Source organism: Coenobita brevimanus, chromosome 51 (assembly GCF_032717465.1).
Source record: "Coenobita brevimanus isolate Jiangsu-jjx chromosome 51, ASM3271746v2, whole genome shotgun sequence".
Taxonomy (NCBI): domain Eukaryota; kingdom Metazoa; phylum Arthropoda; class Malacostraca; order Decapoda; family Coenobitidae; genus Coenobita; species Coenobita brevimanus.
The window spans coordinates 26628411-26646372 of record NC_137004.1 but is presented as its reverse complement, the minus strand read 5'-3'; the positions used below and the strand labels follow the sequence as shown (position 1 = coordinate 26646372).

The 17962-nt window shown below is 41.7% G+C and overlaps 1 protein-coding gene across 1 annotated transcript in view; it reads right to left on the bottom strand.

The window, feature by feature from the left end:
• Positions 1–17962, bottom strand: part of okr (DNA repair and recombination protein RAD54-like okr) — a 152559-nt gene that overhangs the window by 115690 nt on the left and 18907 nt on the right. The window contains exon 2 of the mRNA XM_080272769.1: positions 7385–7584. Within this exon, the coding sequence (XP_080128895.1) occupies positions 7385–7584 (200 nt within the window). The remainder of the gene's footprint in view (positions 1–7384; positions 7585–17962) is intronic.

Sequence of the window (17962 nt, the reverse complement as noted above, 5' to 3'; positions counted from 1 at the left end):
CGATACAACCAATCGTTTTCGAGTAAACTGCCAAAAACTACAAAAGGTGGCCTTGATGATGGAGGGAGAGTAGAAGGCCAGCGCGGGGAAGGGAGGGGGATGGACCCAGCAGGATGGGTAGACTTTGACCGTTTTGTGATGAGGCAGACAGGTGGTGCTGCCCTGCTGGTAGGTTAGGCTCTGTACTACCCGCGCACTGGTGGAAATTTCTTATCAACCTGGACAGGTGGGGGACCTTGACAATTCAGTAGGGAGCCAGACAGCCTTGTTTGCTCTGCTTGTGGTTTACAGTCCATTACCCGCACGTGGACAGAGAGGCCAGTGAGCCAGTCAACCGACTTTTTTTACTTTGTAGGCCAGCTGGCTGCCAATTCTGGAACTTTAATGTCCATGTATGGATAAATAAATTCAAATATGCACCTAATAGAGCCAAGGCCTAACATCTGTATACAGAGCACGACCGCATATGGTACGTCTGGATAAATGGGCAGTTACTGTGCACAGTTATTTACAGAAACTAATCACTTGCATCTATGACAGACAACACTTTAGCGAATAAAAATTTAGAGACAGGATGAACAAAATTCCTGAAACTGCTCAAGGTAAGTTCATCAATAGAAGGTGGTTAGGAACCCGACTGTCAGCTGTGTGTGTGTGTGTGTGTGTGTGTGTGTGTGTGTGTGTGTGTGTGTGTGTGTGTGTGTGTGTTTGCTGCCAGAAAGCTCATGCCATAATGGTGGAGGGAGGCAGAGACAGTTCAAAGGAGATGTGACCACTAAAGTATAGTGCAGCCTAGCTAAACAAAGCCCCATTATGTGAAAATTCGCTGCAGCAATATTTAAAAAGTTATACCCAGTCTCTGTATGTTAAAAAATTAATCGTAATTTTGCTACAACGATACTTTCAATGGTCACCTCCAAGAATGTCCTGCGGACATGGTGACGCACGCAACCCAAATTGGCTGCCCAGTGTTTACAATTGCTGTGATCATTGCCTTTCATTCTAATTTGTGCATGAAAGGCTACTAAAACACCCTTGTTACTGCAGGACAGCAGTGTAAGTGCTTAACAAATGGTGCAGTGTGCAATATTAAGTGATGTGATACAGTAATCACTCAATTATCTGAATGCTCTGTATCCGGTCATGCTCCATATACAGACATTAGGCCTTGGCTCTATTAGGTCTGTATTCAGATTTATTTGTTCATACCCAGACACAACAGTTCTGGTATTGGCAACCAGCTGGCCCACAAAGTAAAAAAAAAAAAAGTCAGTTTGTGGCTCACCGGCTTCTCTGTCCATGCGCGGGCAACAGACCATAACCCACAAGCAGAGCAAACAAGGCTGTCTGGCTCCCTGCTGAAAGGTCAAAGTCCCCCGGCCACCCGGTTCACTTGGATACTACTGGCCGCTCAAGGGTAATGGATCGTAACCCACAGGCTGAGCCAAAATGGCTGTCCAGATCCCTACAGAATGGTCAAAGTCCCCTGGCCACCAGATCACTAGGATGCTCATGGCTGCGGCAGAGTAATACAGACCGCAACCCACATGCTGACTGAAGCCCATTCAGCTCCTCACCAAATGGTCAAAGTCCACCAGCTTGCCAAATCAATGGGAACGTACCAGTCTCAAATGAGTAACACAGAGCCTACCTCACCAGGAGAGCAAAAGCGCCTGTCAGCCTCCTCATCGAAAGGTCAGAATCCCCCAGCATCTCTCGTTTCTCCCCCCCCTCGTCCCTCCTCCATCTCTCCCCATGCTCACCACTGCCTGGTCCAACCCCGTCCCTCAGTCCTCCCCTACCCATGCATCACCCTCCATCCCTGCATTGCCACCAGCTAGTTTTTTAGTTTTTTTATGTGATTTATTCGAATACTATTGATCGTATCAAAAATCCAAAAACACCACAAGAAAGCTCATGAAATTCTACATCTAGACATAGGCTCAGCTTTTGCACAGTGCAGGCAAAATTTTGAGTTAGGATGTTGGGAAGTTATTTGAAGATATTTTTTACTCTGGAACAAGTTTATTCTCACTACATTTCTGTACTTTTACTCATCAGTTTTGTGACTTTTTATTAGCTTATCTTACAGTATGAACACCAAACAAAGATGATGGGTATGCAATATACCAATATTACCAATTTCAGAGGAGAATATTTAAATCAAATTAAATGTTTTTCTTTGTGCCACAGAAGCAGCCATCACTCTTGGTGTCTCAGAAACTTTTTGAATTCCTGAGAGGGTTAAAAATACTTACTGCAACTGTCATCTTCATTGATTTTTTTGTGGACTTTTGTTGTTTATGCATTGCTTTCCTAATGTCTAGCAATACACTGGATATTCCCATGTGTGTTTTATGTCTAAATACAGCTGAATGACCAGAAAACACTGCCAAAATTAGGTGGGGTACTGTACATATAGGTAGGGTTTTTGTGGATTTTTATTGTTTGTGCACTATTTTCTAAGTGTTTATGATTATACTGCATATTGCAAAGTGTGTTTTGATGTCTAAAAAGAGACGAATGACTGCAGAACACTGCCAAAATTAGGAGGGGTACTGTGCATTTAGATAGGGTTTTTGTGGCATTTTTTTTGGTTTGTTGTTTAGGATTAAACTGCAAACTGCAATGTGTGTTTTGACATCAAAAAACAGCCAAAAGACTGCAGAACACTGCCAAAAGTTGGAGAGGTTCTGTGCACATAGGTTGAATTAGAGTACAAGGTGGGGTATAATTATGTAGGGTATGGGTACCGTCAAGGATATTGGTTTGTAACCGACCTTTATCCCTATCTGGATATGCCTTTGGCTCTATTATGTCGGATAATCAAGGGATTACTGTAATTTTTTGTGTGTGAAATACTGAAACTTGTGACTTGGAAATCATATCAACCTTATGTCCATAATCACCCTTTTGGGCCTCTACTCTTGCATGGAAGGCCACTGAAACAGTATTGTTATTGCCAAGTAACAGTGCATGTGCAAAACAAATACTGCAGTGTGCAATATTAAGTGAAGTGATAGTTTTCATGTGTGAAATACTGAAACTTGTGACTTGGAAACTGTGTCAACCTTACATAACCATCATCCCCTTTTTGGGCCTCTACTCTTGCATGAAAGGCCACCAAAACACTACTGTTATTTCAAGGTAACAGTGCAACTGCTTAATGAATACTGCTGTGTGTAATATTATGTGAATTGATAGGTTTTGCGTGTGAAATACCGAAACTTGTGACTTGCAAATAGAGTCAACCTTATGTAACCATCATCCCCATTTTAGGCCTCTACACAGTTGACAGAGCCAAGATACCCGCCCAGTGTTTACAATGGCTGTGATCATTGCCTTTCATTTTATTTTGTGTATGAAAGGCCACTGAAACACCATTTCTCTAGCCAAATAACAGCAGAAGCACTTAATAAATAGGTCAGTGTGTGATAATTAAAGTGATACCATATCTCTTTTACAGAGTGGTAGTCCAGGCCCGCAAACTGTTCCTCATCCTGGAGGGCACGGAACCCTTGGTGACAACTCATACCAGCATAGGACAAACTTCAGGTAGGTGGCAGAGGTGTTTTAGGTCATTTTAGGCTTTGCAGTTGAGGTCACTCTCCCTAATCCCATTGAACCAATGTTATATCGACCTCGTTATGAGATAATTCATTATGCAATAGCTCTTCACTTGACGCAACCATATCAGATAGCGAGGCTGCACTGTAACTAAAGCAGCATTAGAAACAAGATGGTCAGAGCGCAGAAATTATCATCTACCTTTGTTGTTGTTTTTGTTGTTGTCTCCAGTTGGTGTGTCTGACACCCATGCGATTTCCACATAATCCACGTTTGGACTGTTGCATTTGTGTACTTTCACTCTTATGGTACAGTTCTCTAATGCACACCAAGAACATGGGTGGGCCTTCATGCTGTGTACCAATGTAGTGCTATAGCCCCATTGCCTTCATACTTTGTTGAATATCTGCTGGTTTAGTGAGTTAAGGAGTTCCAGGTGAGGGTGGTTTGTACAGGTCTACTTCCAAATGATGGTTGAAGTTTACTGCTCACAGGGCATGCAACGGATTATTCTTGCCTGCGTTGAGTATTCTAGTCCAGGGTCCCTATACTTCTAATAGGGCAACTGCGGAACGATGGATGGATGGATGGTCCATCATTTCCGTGATGTCACTGATTACTGAAGTACATCAAGCAATATGTGACAAACGTTAAAACGGACTAATGTAAACTGGGCTTATGAGGCTAATGCTAATTAATTACTATAAGTGATTCCTGCCTGTGCTTGGTGTAATGGCTAGGATATACTGTATCACAATATGTGGCGGGTGATGAGAAGGGTGGATGGTGAACTGTATGAACGGAAAGCAATGATTCATTATGTATATGTGGATGACAGGATGAGAAGGTGTATAATGGATGCAAGAGTATATAGAGGTTGGGGGAGTGGACTCTCTGGCCACCACTAGGTGGTGGTCAGAATCAGTGTCCAAACAAAATGGAAAAATAGAAGAAGGGAAGGGCAGGAGGAAGTAGAACATACAAGGAGAGTGAAAAGGTTACAAGAGGATAAAAAAAGAGCAGAATATAAGAGGAAAGTGGAGGAGCAATTAGGGATATATGGATTGAAGCAGATGGGGGACGTGGAAGGTGTGTGCATGATATTCACAGAAGAAATCTGTGCAGCATGTGAGGTGGTGTTTGGGGTGAAGAGAAGATGAAAGGGGATGCAAGGAACAGCATGGTGGAATAAAGAGGTGAGAGAGACTGTGGCACAAAAGAAGAAAGCATTTAGTGAGTGGATGAGAAACAGGGGTGTAGAAGAAGTTGAGAGACGGAAGAGAGAGTTGTATGTAGAGAGGAAGCAAGAGGTGAAAAGATTAGTAAGAGAAAGTAAGAAGAGAGTGGATGAGGAATTTGGAAGGAATTTGAGTGTAAAGTTGAGGGAATGTAAGAAAATGTTCTGTAAAGAGGTAAAGAGAGTTAGACAGGGTGTGAAAGAAGTTAGTTGGGGAATGAAAGATAAATATGGTAGATTACTAGTGGAGAAAGGAGAAAAAGTGAGTAGATGGAGAGAACACTTATGGAGTTGTTGACCACAGAGAATTAGAGAATGAAAGTAATGCGAGTATAAGTGGCTGGGAGACAGAGGGATGGAAAAAGAGAGGAAGAAATCAGTAGGAAGGAAGTTGGGAAGCAATGAAGAAAGTTAAAATGGGGAAAACCCCAGGAATTGATGGAGTGTGTGGTGAAATGATGAAGCATGGGGGAGAGATAGTACAGTACATCCCCCTAGTACATGCCTATATGGGCGGCAGAGGACGTCACGTACTAGGAATTCGCGTACTATGAATACATAAACTTATGGGAAAAATTACATAAGGGTGGCACCCCACTTCATGGGCAACCCTTGAGATGCCTTTCAGACCTAAGTATTGTACTATACAGGGAAATTGTGTAAAACATATTACCTAAGATAAAGTAAAGCTACAAGATTATGGCTTTACTAGGTAAATCATTGGTGGTAGGTGGTGGCGACCAATATCCACTCACTTGATGTAGTGCTGCCTACTTCTTCCTTAGCCTTTATCATTCTTTTTCAGTGTCTGCCCTCCTCTCTTCCTATATCTCCCATCTTTCCTGTCACTTCTTATTGTTCTTCTTTCCTTTACAGGTGGCTTTATATTGAGTGACAAGCCAAATGGTTTCCTGTAAGCCAAGAAACCATTTACAACACTGGGTGGTAACCATACAACCAACCCAAACGTGCTCCCTACGTGTCAACAAGTGGGTTGGTGGAGGGTTAGTGCCCCTCCCAGTAAAACCAATAACTCAAAGTCAAATGGCCACCCCTTACGGGATTATGGAGTCTGGAAATAGATAGATAGATTGATAGACCTTTAGCTGTTATCGCATCTTGGGGGGGCAATGTTGTGTACTCAGGGTAACCCCGGATTTGGGCAACTCTTTGCTGCCCGTCCTGCTTACAAGGAGTTCAATTTGCGTACTAATAAAAAATACACTAAAATAAAATAAAAAATAGGTCCTCACATACAAGACGGATTGTGTACTCGGAACTCATGTACTGTTGGGATGTACCGTAGTAGAATAGAAGTGGAAGATGTGCAGATTGGCCTGGGAGGAAGGTAAAGTCCTGGATGATTGGAAGTTAAGTACAATTATTCCTCTGTACAAAGGAAAAGGGGAAAAAGATGTGGTAATCATAGGGGCATTTGTCTTCTTAGAGTAAAGGAAAAGTATATGTAAGGATACTTATTGACATAGTTAGGGAAATAACAAAGGAATTAGTTGGAGAAGAACGGGAAGATTTAGGAAGGGAAGAGGTTGTGTAGGTCAGATATTCATTCTTAGATCTTCAGTGGAAAAGTTTCTAGAGAAGGGAAAGAAGTTGTATGCAGCCTTCATGGATTTGGAGAAAGCACATGACAGGGTGGATAGACAAGGATTGTGCAAAGTATTAAGAATATATGGAGTAGATGGGACGTTGTTGAATGCCTTGAAGAGTATGTATGAGAGTGCTAAGGCTGCAGTGCATGTGGATAGTGAACTGAGTGAAGTTTTCTATTTGAAGGCTGGATTGAAACAAGGATGTGTCATGTCTCCATGGTTGTTCAATCTGTATGTGGATGGGTTTATAAAAGAAATACAAGGTAGGGCAGTGGATGTTGGAGCAGCCCTAATGAGAAAGAGCAGTGTTTGAAAACTCCCTGTACTGATGTTTGCAGATGATATTGTGTTGTTAAGTGAAGATGAATGGGAGCTGCAAGGCTTGCTGGATGAGTTTGGGAGAGTGTGTAAGAAATGAAATCAAAAGGTGAATGTAGGGAAGAGTAAAATTATGGTCTTCGAAAGAAGTGAAGTCAGTGAATATACAGTGAGGTTGGATGAGGAGGAAATGGAAAATGTGAGTGTCTTTAAGTACTTGGGTAGTGTGATGAGTAAGGATGGAAGTTTAGAGGATGAAGTGCTTGAAAGGGTACAACAAGGAAGAAAGGTTGCTGGTTCCTTGAAAGCAGTGATAAGAAACAGGGAAGTGAGCATGGAAATGATAAAGTTACTACATGACAGTATTGTGATACCAACTTTAATGTATGGAAGAGGGAGGGGGAGACCAAGGATGAGATGGAGGAATGGAGTGGAGAGGTATATGAGAGAGGGGGGTGTGAGCTGGGAACAGGGCAGTGAAATGGCGGGGAACAGGGCAACATGGAGGCGATTTATTTGTGGCCACCTCTTACAGGATTAGGGCATCTGGCAATAGATAGATAGATAGATAGACAATACCTGTAAACATAATACACTATAATAAGACAAGACAATAGGAACAATAAGCCAGTCACCTGGCATCTGCACCTACAAGTTGGCAGTAAGCTTCTCAGTGGCAGTAAGCTCAGGTGGACGATACAGGACCAAGGCACCTGGCTCATCAGGATCATGCAAAGGTCGTCGTATTCCACTCCGCCGTACACCCAAGCCTCGCACAATCCCTGTCTGGCTTACATAGTTGGGAATGGGTACTTTAAATGGCCTTGCAAGGATCTTCCGAATGAAGGCTTCCTGGTGGGAGAGATGAAGAGAATATCAGTAATATGTGCATCATTCACTGATTTAGTCAATGAATATTGTTAGCAAATCTTTTTTGCAAATAATTTACCTTGTCCTAGCAAAGACGGTGTTGCCTAGTAATCAATGAAGCAACACTAGTAACATGCAACCATACCAAAGATAGGTAAAATCACCGTCATGGATCAAACAAAAAGGTGTCCCCCTGGAAAACCCACAAAACCCACACAGCCATTGCTACAAAGTATGTTTCAACCCTACCATTAAAGCATAAATATGAGTCCCATTATCCTATGGCCCCTAGTCTCCAGTGAGAAGAACAAGCAGCAGCCATGGCAACAGTCAGATGCATTTCAAAGCAGGAGGCACTAAAAATCAATGCATACAGTTGCCCCAAGAAGTGACAGCAGAGTATCCAGAAGCTTTCGCTCAAATGATAATATCTACTGTATATATTTCACCTTGTATCATCTAAAAATAAAAATTAATATGTATAATTGTATTAGAAAACAGTCAATGAAGGCTAAAATATATGTTCATTTCAAATTTGAAAGAAAGAGTTTATTCGTTATAACATTAAGAAATCATCAAAGGGAACAACTGTGCTTGAAACTTCAGAACTAACACTCAGGGGAAGTCAGGATTAATTTGCAGAGTTTAAGTCTATTATGGCCAAAAACAATAACTCATGAATAGCCTAACACTGACATCATCATCATCATCCGGACCTCCTTTCCCACCCTAGGGCAGGGTGAGAGGTAGCAACGTCCAGACAGCCCACATTTGCCCAATCCAATGGGACACACTTCCATTCATTCATCAATCAAGCCCCTGGAATCCTGGCTCTATCTGATACACCAAAAACATTCACTACATTTTGTAGCTTCACATAAATGTATCCAGCAGAGTCAATCTGGATGCTGTCATATTAGAAAGGGGTGCCAAATCCCTGATCATGCTCTTCTCCTCACAATATTCATCCAGCCAGCTCGATCTCTTGTCAGTCCCCTAACCTCATCGACTTCCAAACCTCTCTTCCTCACACACTCATCCACCATATCTCTCCACCTTCTCCTTGGCCTACCTCACCTCCTCCCTCCTACAAATTCACTCATATATACTTTTTTCATCACTCTATTGTTATCCATTCTCTCCACATGACCACACCATCTCTGTACACTCTCTTCGATTCTGGTGTCCACAGACTTCCTCATTCCAAATTTTTCACGAATCACATTATTTTGAATCCTATCCACTCTCTGTACTCCACATACATTCCTCAGCAGTCTCATCCACTGCTCTCACTGTTGACTTATCATTTTCATGCCACACCATAGTCTCACATCCATATGTTAAAGCTGGCACTAACACTCCTTCATGTAATCCTTGTGCAGTTGCAACACTCAAGCCTCTGTTTCTTATCAAGGCTTTCATTGCACCAGCTACTGTACTTTCCTTCCTTGTGTCACTCTACTTTCCACTCTCACATCCATATGTTAAAGTTGGCACTAACACTCCTTCATGTAAGCCTTGTGCAGTTGCAACACTCAAGCCTCTGTTTCTTATCAAGGCTTTCATTGTACCAGCTACTTTCCTTCCTTGTGTCACTCTACTTTCCACTCTCACATCCATATGTTAAAGTTGGCACTAACACTCCTTCATGTAAGCCTTGTGCAGTTGCAACAGTCAAGCCTCTGTTTCTTATCAAGGCCTTCATTGTACCAGCTATTTTCCTTCCTTGTGTCACTCTACTTTCCACTCTTACATCTGTATGTTAAAGTTGGCACTAACACTCCTTCATGTAAACCTCGTGCAGTTGCAACACTCAAGCCTCTGTTTCTTATCAAGGCCTTCATTGCACCAGCTACTTTCCTTTTCTTGTGTCACTCTATTTTCCACTTCCTTTGCAAATTTTCCTAACTTTTCTATCACTGTACTCGGGTATTTGAACTCTTTCACCAATTCCAGGCTCTCTCTGTTCACTGTAACATCACACTGGGAGTCACCTTCTCCCTCAATAACCATCACTTTACTCTTTTCTACATTTACTCTCAAGGCATGACGCTCACAAACATCAGCAAAACTCTGCACTAGTCTACCAAGTTCTTGTCCGGTATTTGCAAGTAGTACTGCATCATCAACATATAGCATATTTAAGATATTCCATCCATCACCATTCATTACCAACACCATCTCCCTCTCCATTACTTGTGTCTTTACTTCTCTCATCATCCCTTCCATTTATATATTCAACAGCCATGGGGACATCATACAACATTGTCATATGCCCATACCGATTGTGAACCATTCACTCAGATGCCCATTTACCCTTACAAATGCTTCACTATCATCATAAAAACTCTTGACAGCACCTAGCAGCTTACCATCTACACCGTACATGCACAAAACCTTCCACAATCCATATGCTTTTTCCAGATCTGTGAATACCACAAACACCTTATAGTCCTTCTCACAAGCCTTCTCCACTATCTGTCTTGCTGCAAATATTTGATCCACACATCCTCTGCCAGTCCTAAGCCACCCTATAGGACTTCTGCTCTCTCTCTCACTTTCTCTATAATAATTCTTCCATATACCTTCCCTATCACACTCAGTAAACTTATGCCACGATAGCTCTTGCACTCATTCACTCACCTTTGTTTTTGTACAGGGGTACCATCACAGTCTTCTTCCACTCTGCAGGCACAATTTCACTCATCCATGCCTTCTTACACATCTCCAATAAGCACTTCATTCTGCTCTCTCCATTACAATTACTCAACTCTGCATATACATCATCAACCCCAGCTGCTTTCCCATGTTCCAACCGCTTCACAATGTTCTTCACCTGTGCAAGTGTCACGTTTCCTATCACTGCATTCCTTCTCTGCACACCCCCAAAACCAATATGTTTGCAGCTGCTCTGCTCTCTCTATTCCCATTCATCAAGCTTCCAAAATATTCTTTCCATCTGGTCCCTACTTCATGCCCATGGGTTAATAACCTACCACTTACATCCTTCACACTTTCACATTTCTTTCTGCTATCACTTCTACATTTCCGCCCTCTTTCCAGAATAACTTCCTATATTCAGAGTAATTTGCATTCATTTTTCTTCCAAGATCATCATTTATCTCCTTTTTCGTCTTCACTTGTCTCTTTACGGGCTTCTTGCTCTCAATGTATTCAGTTCTTGTTTCAAATGAACTCCTGTTCTGTAACCACTCTAGCCATTTCTTCCTTTTTTCCTCCACTGCTCTCTTAAACTCTTCATCCCACCATGCCATACCTTTCTTCTTTGTTGTTACTCTTGCCACACCACACACTGCTTTAGCATTCCTAACTAAGCAATCCCTATATGCATTCCACAGGCTGTCCAGATCCATTTCATTCCAATTCACTGATTCCAACTCTTCCTCTACTTTGGTACTGTATTCATCTGCCATTTCTCTGATCCTCTGCTTCTCAACTTTCAGTCTTTCTCCCTGACTGCTCTTCTCTCTCCAGGTCCACCTCACTCCTCTCAGCTTGATCTTGCATATCGCAATCATATGATCTGACAGACCTCCACATCGTCCTCTCATGGCCCTCGTATCAGCAACCATTCCCAGCATCGATCTCTCTATGAGCAAAGAATCAATTAAGCTCCTTTCAACACGATCCCCGTTCTCTCTATACCACATACATTTATGTGCATCTTTGTGTTTGAAATATGAGTAACAAATGCACAACCTCCTCTCCTGACACATATCCTTTAGTTGCTTCCCATTATCATTTTCTCCTAGCACTCCATTACAACCCATTATGTCATCCTGAGGACCAATGCCTATTCTTCCATTCATATCCCCCATTATAATCACTTTATAGATTCTGGGTATTTCTCCCACTGCTCATCCAGCTCATCCCAAAACCTGTCTTTCTCTCTCATACTCCTATCATCACACGGTGCATACACTACAATCAGAGCCACTTTCACCTTCTCAAACTTGAACTTGACATACATACATCTTGAGCTGACACATTTGTAATCTCTCATTCCACTCTGCCACACTTCATTCGTCAACAAAGCAACTCCTTCCTTGCATCATCCTTGCCCATTCATGCCCGACCTTACACATTTTACACCCCCCCACTCCTCCACTTCACACCCTATCATCTTTGTTTCACACAATATCATCACAGCATATCTTCATCACTTCCACCCTCTTGCTCTCCTCATTCACATCTCTCACATTCCACATGGCCATATGAATCTGCCCATTCGGTTGGGGTCCTTGACAGGTTTTAAGACTGCTGAGGCTTTCTGAAATATTTACCACGATTAAGTGATTTTAGATAGAGGAATCTGGGAGACACTTAACCCGACCAAAGTCCCCGGTTATATGGTTACCACCCAGAGTAGTAAATGGTTTCCTTGGTATAGGAAACCATTTGACTTGTCACTCGGTGTAAAGGCCATAGGGCATCCCTACTGTGAGTGAGTGGATGATGGGTGCCCACATCTACCATGCAATTGACATGATTAAGAAATAACTAATGTTAAGACGAATAGCTAATATTAATGAAAGTCTTTGTTATAACACCAAAAAATAGCTGCAATAAATGTATTTCTGCTTCTGCTGTCTCCATGGACAGCGAAATGCTGGAAAGCAAAGTATGTCGGTAGGCTATTCAAGATGGACCATCCACAAGCACGAAGGGAGATTTGGGTCCAGCACGGAGAGCAATTAATTAGTATTATTTAATACGATTTAATTACTGCAACACGAGTGTGTTAGCATAACACGCACAGAGCTCCGAGAAGTGGGCCAAATCCGCAGAGTTCACTCTAGCACGATCACCCCCGGTCCAACACGGTCATACTGGACATTCCCATGATGATGATAGCCAATGAAAACTTCTGATCAAGTAGCCTTCCCCGCCCGCTATCGTGACGTGATCGTGATGCCGCCCAATTAAAAACGCTTCTGGTGTCACGTGATGTTTTGTTTAAATTTTTCCCGCCACAGTGCCACTCAGTCGCATTGGAAGGTGCTTTTTTCTTGCTGCATTTTTTGCCCTTGTTACTGCATTTTACCCTGCTCATGATGCCTAGGAAGCCTTCTGAGAACCCCAAGAAGCGTCGGCACCTCCCTCAGGCCACCAAGCTAGAAAGCATCGAGAGGAAGAAGAAAGGGGAGAGGAAAGTTGACATTGCCAAGGCCTACAACATGAATGAACCCAACGTGATCATAATAAAAAACTAAGACAAGATCCTGGCAGCCGAAGGCTATCACACGGCACTTCATACCAGGTTTGCCAAGGATACGATGGTAAATCGGAACGGTAACGTGGTAAAATTGCCGACGATACCACGGGCATTTGGAATTCATCTGGATGGATTCCTGCCGAGGATACGACGGGCAAAACAGTGTGACCAAAACCCAGGCAACTCGACAGAGAATGTATCGTACTACAGCATTGAACATTTAGCCTGACACTGAATACATATTAATATTTTAGAATAAATATCAATCGTTTTGAAACCCTTCTCATCGGCGTGCGTACCAGTTTATAAACAAAGTTGCTTCTCCTTATTCTCTACCGAGTCAGCGACGGCGATCACTTTCCACAGTCACGAGATGGGGCTCTGGCAACAGAGTGAGAAGCATGCACTTTGCCGAAGATTACAGTGCTAGGACAGGCAGAAGCAGGACCTTCCATGGCTGTGGACGAAGATAGTGATTCTGAGTGTGATTTCGAAGGATTTATGAGGAAGGTTGAGGAGGAGCAACAGCCATTACCGCTAGTGACGCCAGCAGCCATCCTCCAGGGACCCAGTAGGAATACCTACAGCCTTGGATACCACCTTCCATTCCCAGCAAGCCCACCAACACTATCCTAAAAGGTTAGTTATCATTCATAACACAGTACCATTTATTATAATTACAATAGTACCAATATATGTATAGGTATATGGTAGGTATTTAGGGTGACTTTTCCGAGGGTTGCTGACATAATTCATTTTTCCCCATAAGCTCTATTGTTAGTCCAACACGTTTTTGGTCCAACACGTGACCCATGCATGACAATATTACCGTGCTGGACGCGAGGGTACTGTATATATACAGTAATCACTCCAATATCCGACGTAATAGAGCCATAGGTAGGTCCGGATATTGGTTCTGTCCGGATATTGGGCCCCAGCTTATGGACTTGTACTTATGGACCCTAACTCAGAGAAACACCTATACAACTCCCTCTGGACATGCATAACACCTATTTAAGACCCAAATCACACCAATAAGGCACATAAATGACTGAAATAAATGCAAAAGAAACAAAATGAGGGTTTAGAAGTAGGTTCATACAATAATAAACATTCTGGTGACTGGCTCCTGGACTGGTACTTATGGACCCTAACCTGGCCTAACTCAGTAAAACACCTTCCTACTGCACATGCCTAGCTCCTAACACCCTATTCACACCAATAAAGGACATTAAAGAGTGAAATGAGATAAGTATAGTATGGAAAAAAGTACAGTATGAAACATTCTTATGTCCGGATAGTGGGGATGTTCGGATATTGGGCGTCCGGATATTAGAGTGATCTTTATATAATGGATATGTATAATATATATATATGTGTGTGTGTGTATATATATATACATATATATCATACAGTGCTGGGCAGATGCGCAAACACTTGCGCAAAGCACAATTGCGCACCGTTGCACTTCGGTGAATATTGTTTGCGCATTGCGCACTGCACGAGACCATAAGCAATATTGCGCTTTTGCACATGGAAAGGCAGGTGCGCAAGAGCAAATTTATTTGCGATTGCACAACTAATTTTGTGCTTGTGCACCTGCCTTGTGCACCTGTCCTGTGGAATGCGCACTGCGCAATCCAAGGGACACGTGGTCTTGGGAGCTTCCCGTATGTCTTGACAAGGGATGGGGAAGGCTTGGGTGGGTCGTGAGGGTGCTGCTGGGGGGAGGCGGGAGGGTCAGAGGGTAGTAGCATTTCTTAAAATGCTTCAACAGAAATAATGTATTTTAATATTTTCTAATTATTATTATTAGTAAATATTAATAAATTAAAAATACATTATTTATTACGAGTAGCATATGCAACTCCTTACAAAAATTATTAAAACATATTTTATAAATCAAATATCCACAGCCTAATAATTTATTAGGCAATGGATATTTGATTTAAATACAGTAATATGTTTTAATGAATTTTGTAAGGAATTACATATGCTATTGTGTATCTATACTGAATAATTTTTTTTTTTTTTTTTTTTTTTTTTTTTAATAACAGAACGGAGGAAGGAAAAACAAATGGAGAAAGAAAATAATCCATACACCAGATTACTGGTGTCCTCTGTTCATAAAATATCTGTAAAAGTTAGACTTGAACAGTTGTAGGTTGAAATTTGGAGGAAAACAACTCTGGGGAAGCGAGTTCCAGAGAGATGCAGTTCGGGGAATGAAAGAATTCTGATAGGCAGAAGTTCTGCAATGTGGTTGAGTGACATTCCAGTCATGAGCGTTACCAGATGCCCGTGTAGCACGAGGGAAGGCATGGAGAGGTGGCACCATGGACGCAACTTCGTCTGAGCATTTGCCAAAAAAATATCTGTAAAATAATGCAAGGGAGGCAACATTCCTTCTTACTTGCAGGGGAGGTAGTTTATATGTAATGGCAGGGTTGTTAATGATTCTAACAGCTTTATTCTGAATTTTGTCTAGTTGTCTTAATGCAACCTCTCCACAACCATTCCACAAGGGTGAGCAATATTCAAGCTGAGCGCACATGACTCTTATAAATTATAGCTAACTGCTCATCGACGAAGAAGTTACGGACTCTGTACAATAATCCAAGTTTCTTTGAGGCTGTTTTAGCAAGTGATCTGACATGAGAGGTCCAGCTGAGGGCACTGTTAAGTGAGACACCAAGAATTTCAATACTTTTGGAGATGGGAATATTAGTAGCACTGAAGGTAATGTACGAATCTGGCAATATCTGTCTATTAGTAAACTGTATATATTTAGTTTTACTAGCATTAAAAGAGACAAGGTTGTTTTGTCCCCATTCACTGATTGTAGATAGATCTTGATTTATGGAGATGGCTGTATTGAGTTGAGAGGTAGAGATATTAGACTTTGTAAATGGATGTCTGAGTGTGAATGAACTATGTAGTGTTGTCATCTGCATATGAGTGAATGGGATTGTGAGTGACAGATAAGAGATCATTAATATGAACCAGAAATAGGGTTGGCGCCAGAACTGATCCCTGTGGCACGCCGGCGTTAATTGAGTGGAAATTCGAATATACATCATCTACTTTTACTCTTATTTTCCTGTCACTAAGATAAGAAGAAATCAAAGGAACAAAAGACGTTAGTCCATAGCAAGGGAGTTTGGACAGCAGGGAACGGTGCCATACTCTGTCGAAAGCTTTAGAGATATCAAGAGCTACTGCATGAGTTTCTCCAAAAAGATCAATTGATTGATGGATGGTATGAGTTAAGAGATTGAGTATGTCAATGGTGGATCTTTCGTGGCAAAAACCGTATTGTCTATCATTAATTAAGTTGTTGGATTCAAGATGTTTAACAATATGCTTATTAATTAAAGTTTCAAATACCTTACCAAGAGAAGATGTGATAGCTATTGGTCTGTAATTGGAGGGGTCAGACGAACTTCCTTTCTTCGTAACTGGGTGGATATTGGCTTCTTTCCATGAATTTGGGAATAAAGAAGTACGTATGCATAGTCTGAATAATTTAGCCAGGACAGAGGCAAGTTCAGGGGAACACTTTTTCAAAACAATTGGCGGAATTCCATCTGGACCTGGAGCTTTGTTGGTAGGTAAATTGTCTAGGATGGATTTTACAAATCTTGTCTGTATTTTAAGTGGGGCAATTTCGGGAGAATCAAGTTCCAGTACTGGGACATTCTGGCTGGTATCATCTATGGTAGAGTTTCTTGCAAAGGTACTAGCAAAGATATCTGCTTTCCCACGTGGGTCATTTGTAATATTGCCATCTGAAGATTTTAGTGGGGGAATGGAAGATGACTTGTTAAAGTTATTATTGAAAGAATTAAGAGTTGACCAGAATATTCTATTGTCATTAGGGTTGTTAAGTAGTTTTGATGCTTGCTTTTGAAGAAAGTTTGATTTAGATAGATTTAATACAGCTTTTGCATGATTTCTAGCAATTTTAAATTGGGAGAGTGATTCAGGTGTTTTTGATTTTAAGTAAGAGTTATATGCTAATGACTTTTGGGCTGTTGCTCTGGCACAATTGCCATCAAACCATTTTGGAGAGTTTGATCTTTTAGTGAATTGTTGACTTGGTATGAATAAATCCATACCAGCTAGTATTAAGTCACAAATGTGGGACTGGGTAGAATTGGGATCACTAGAGAAGAAAGACTGCCATGGAGCATCAGCAAGATAATTTCTAAATCCATCCCAGTCTGCCCTGTCAAAGTGCCATCGGGTCACCCTGACAGGTTCGGAATGGGGAGATGTAGGAGGGTTAACTAATGAGGCTTTGATGAGATTGTGGTCAGAGGATCCAAGTGGTGACAGTACCTCTATCCTGTATTGATCTGGATTATTTGTCAAGAATAAATCCAAGAGATGGGCATTATGGTCAGGATTATCAGGTATTCTGGTTGGTTGTTTTACCAACTGGGTGAGATTAAACGATTCCGCAAACAGCTCGCATTCTAGACCAGCGTTGTCAGTCCGGGCAGAAAGCAATAACCATTCAACATTGTGTATGTTAAAATCACCCAAAATGGTAATTTCATTGCCAAGGGCAAGGTCAAGGTTACTCAACTGAGTGGATGTGGAATCAAATACACTGGGTTCCGAAGAAGCATTGGGGGAACGATAAACTACACAGATATATTTGGTAATGTTTTGGCAATTTAATTTATATAATGAGTAATCAAAACTGGATGAAGTGAAGTTTAAAATTGTGTCAACTGCATATTGGGATTTGATATAACAACAGGTGCCGCCCTTGTTTCGAAAGTTTGTAAGGAGATGGTAACCGGGAAAACAAAATGGAGATATATCGGTAAAGGGTGAGATTTGTGGTTCTGTGAGGAAAAGGGCCGAAGGGGATATGGACTGAAGGAAAAAATGAACTGAGTTTAAATTTGTGGTAAGGCCGCGGATGTTGGTAAAGAATAAGGCCGCACCGTCACCTCTTCGCAGATGAGCAAATATGCAGATAAAAGTAAAACTGGCAACATCACAGCCTTTGTTTCCCTGTCCCTCCACTTCACAGCCTGTTCACTCCTCTGTTCTAACTTCCTAGAGTGAAAAAGTTTCTACATGGCAGTATTGCGATACCAACTCAGAACT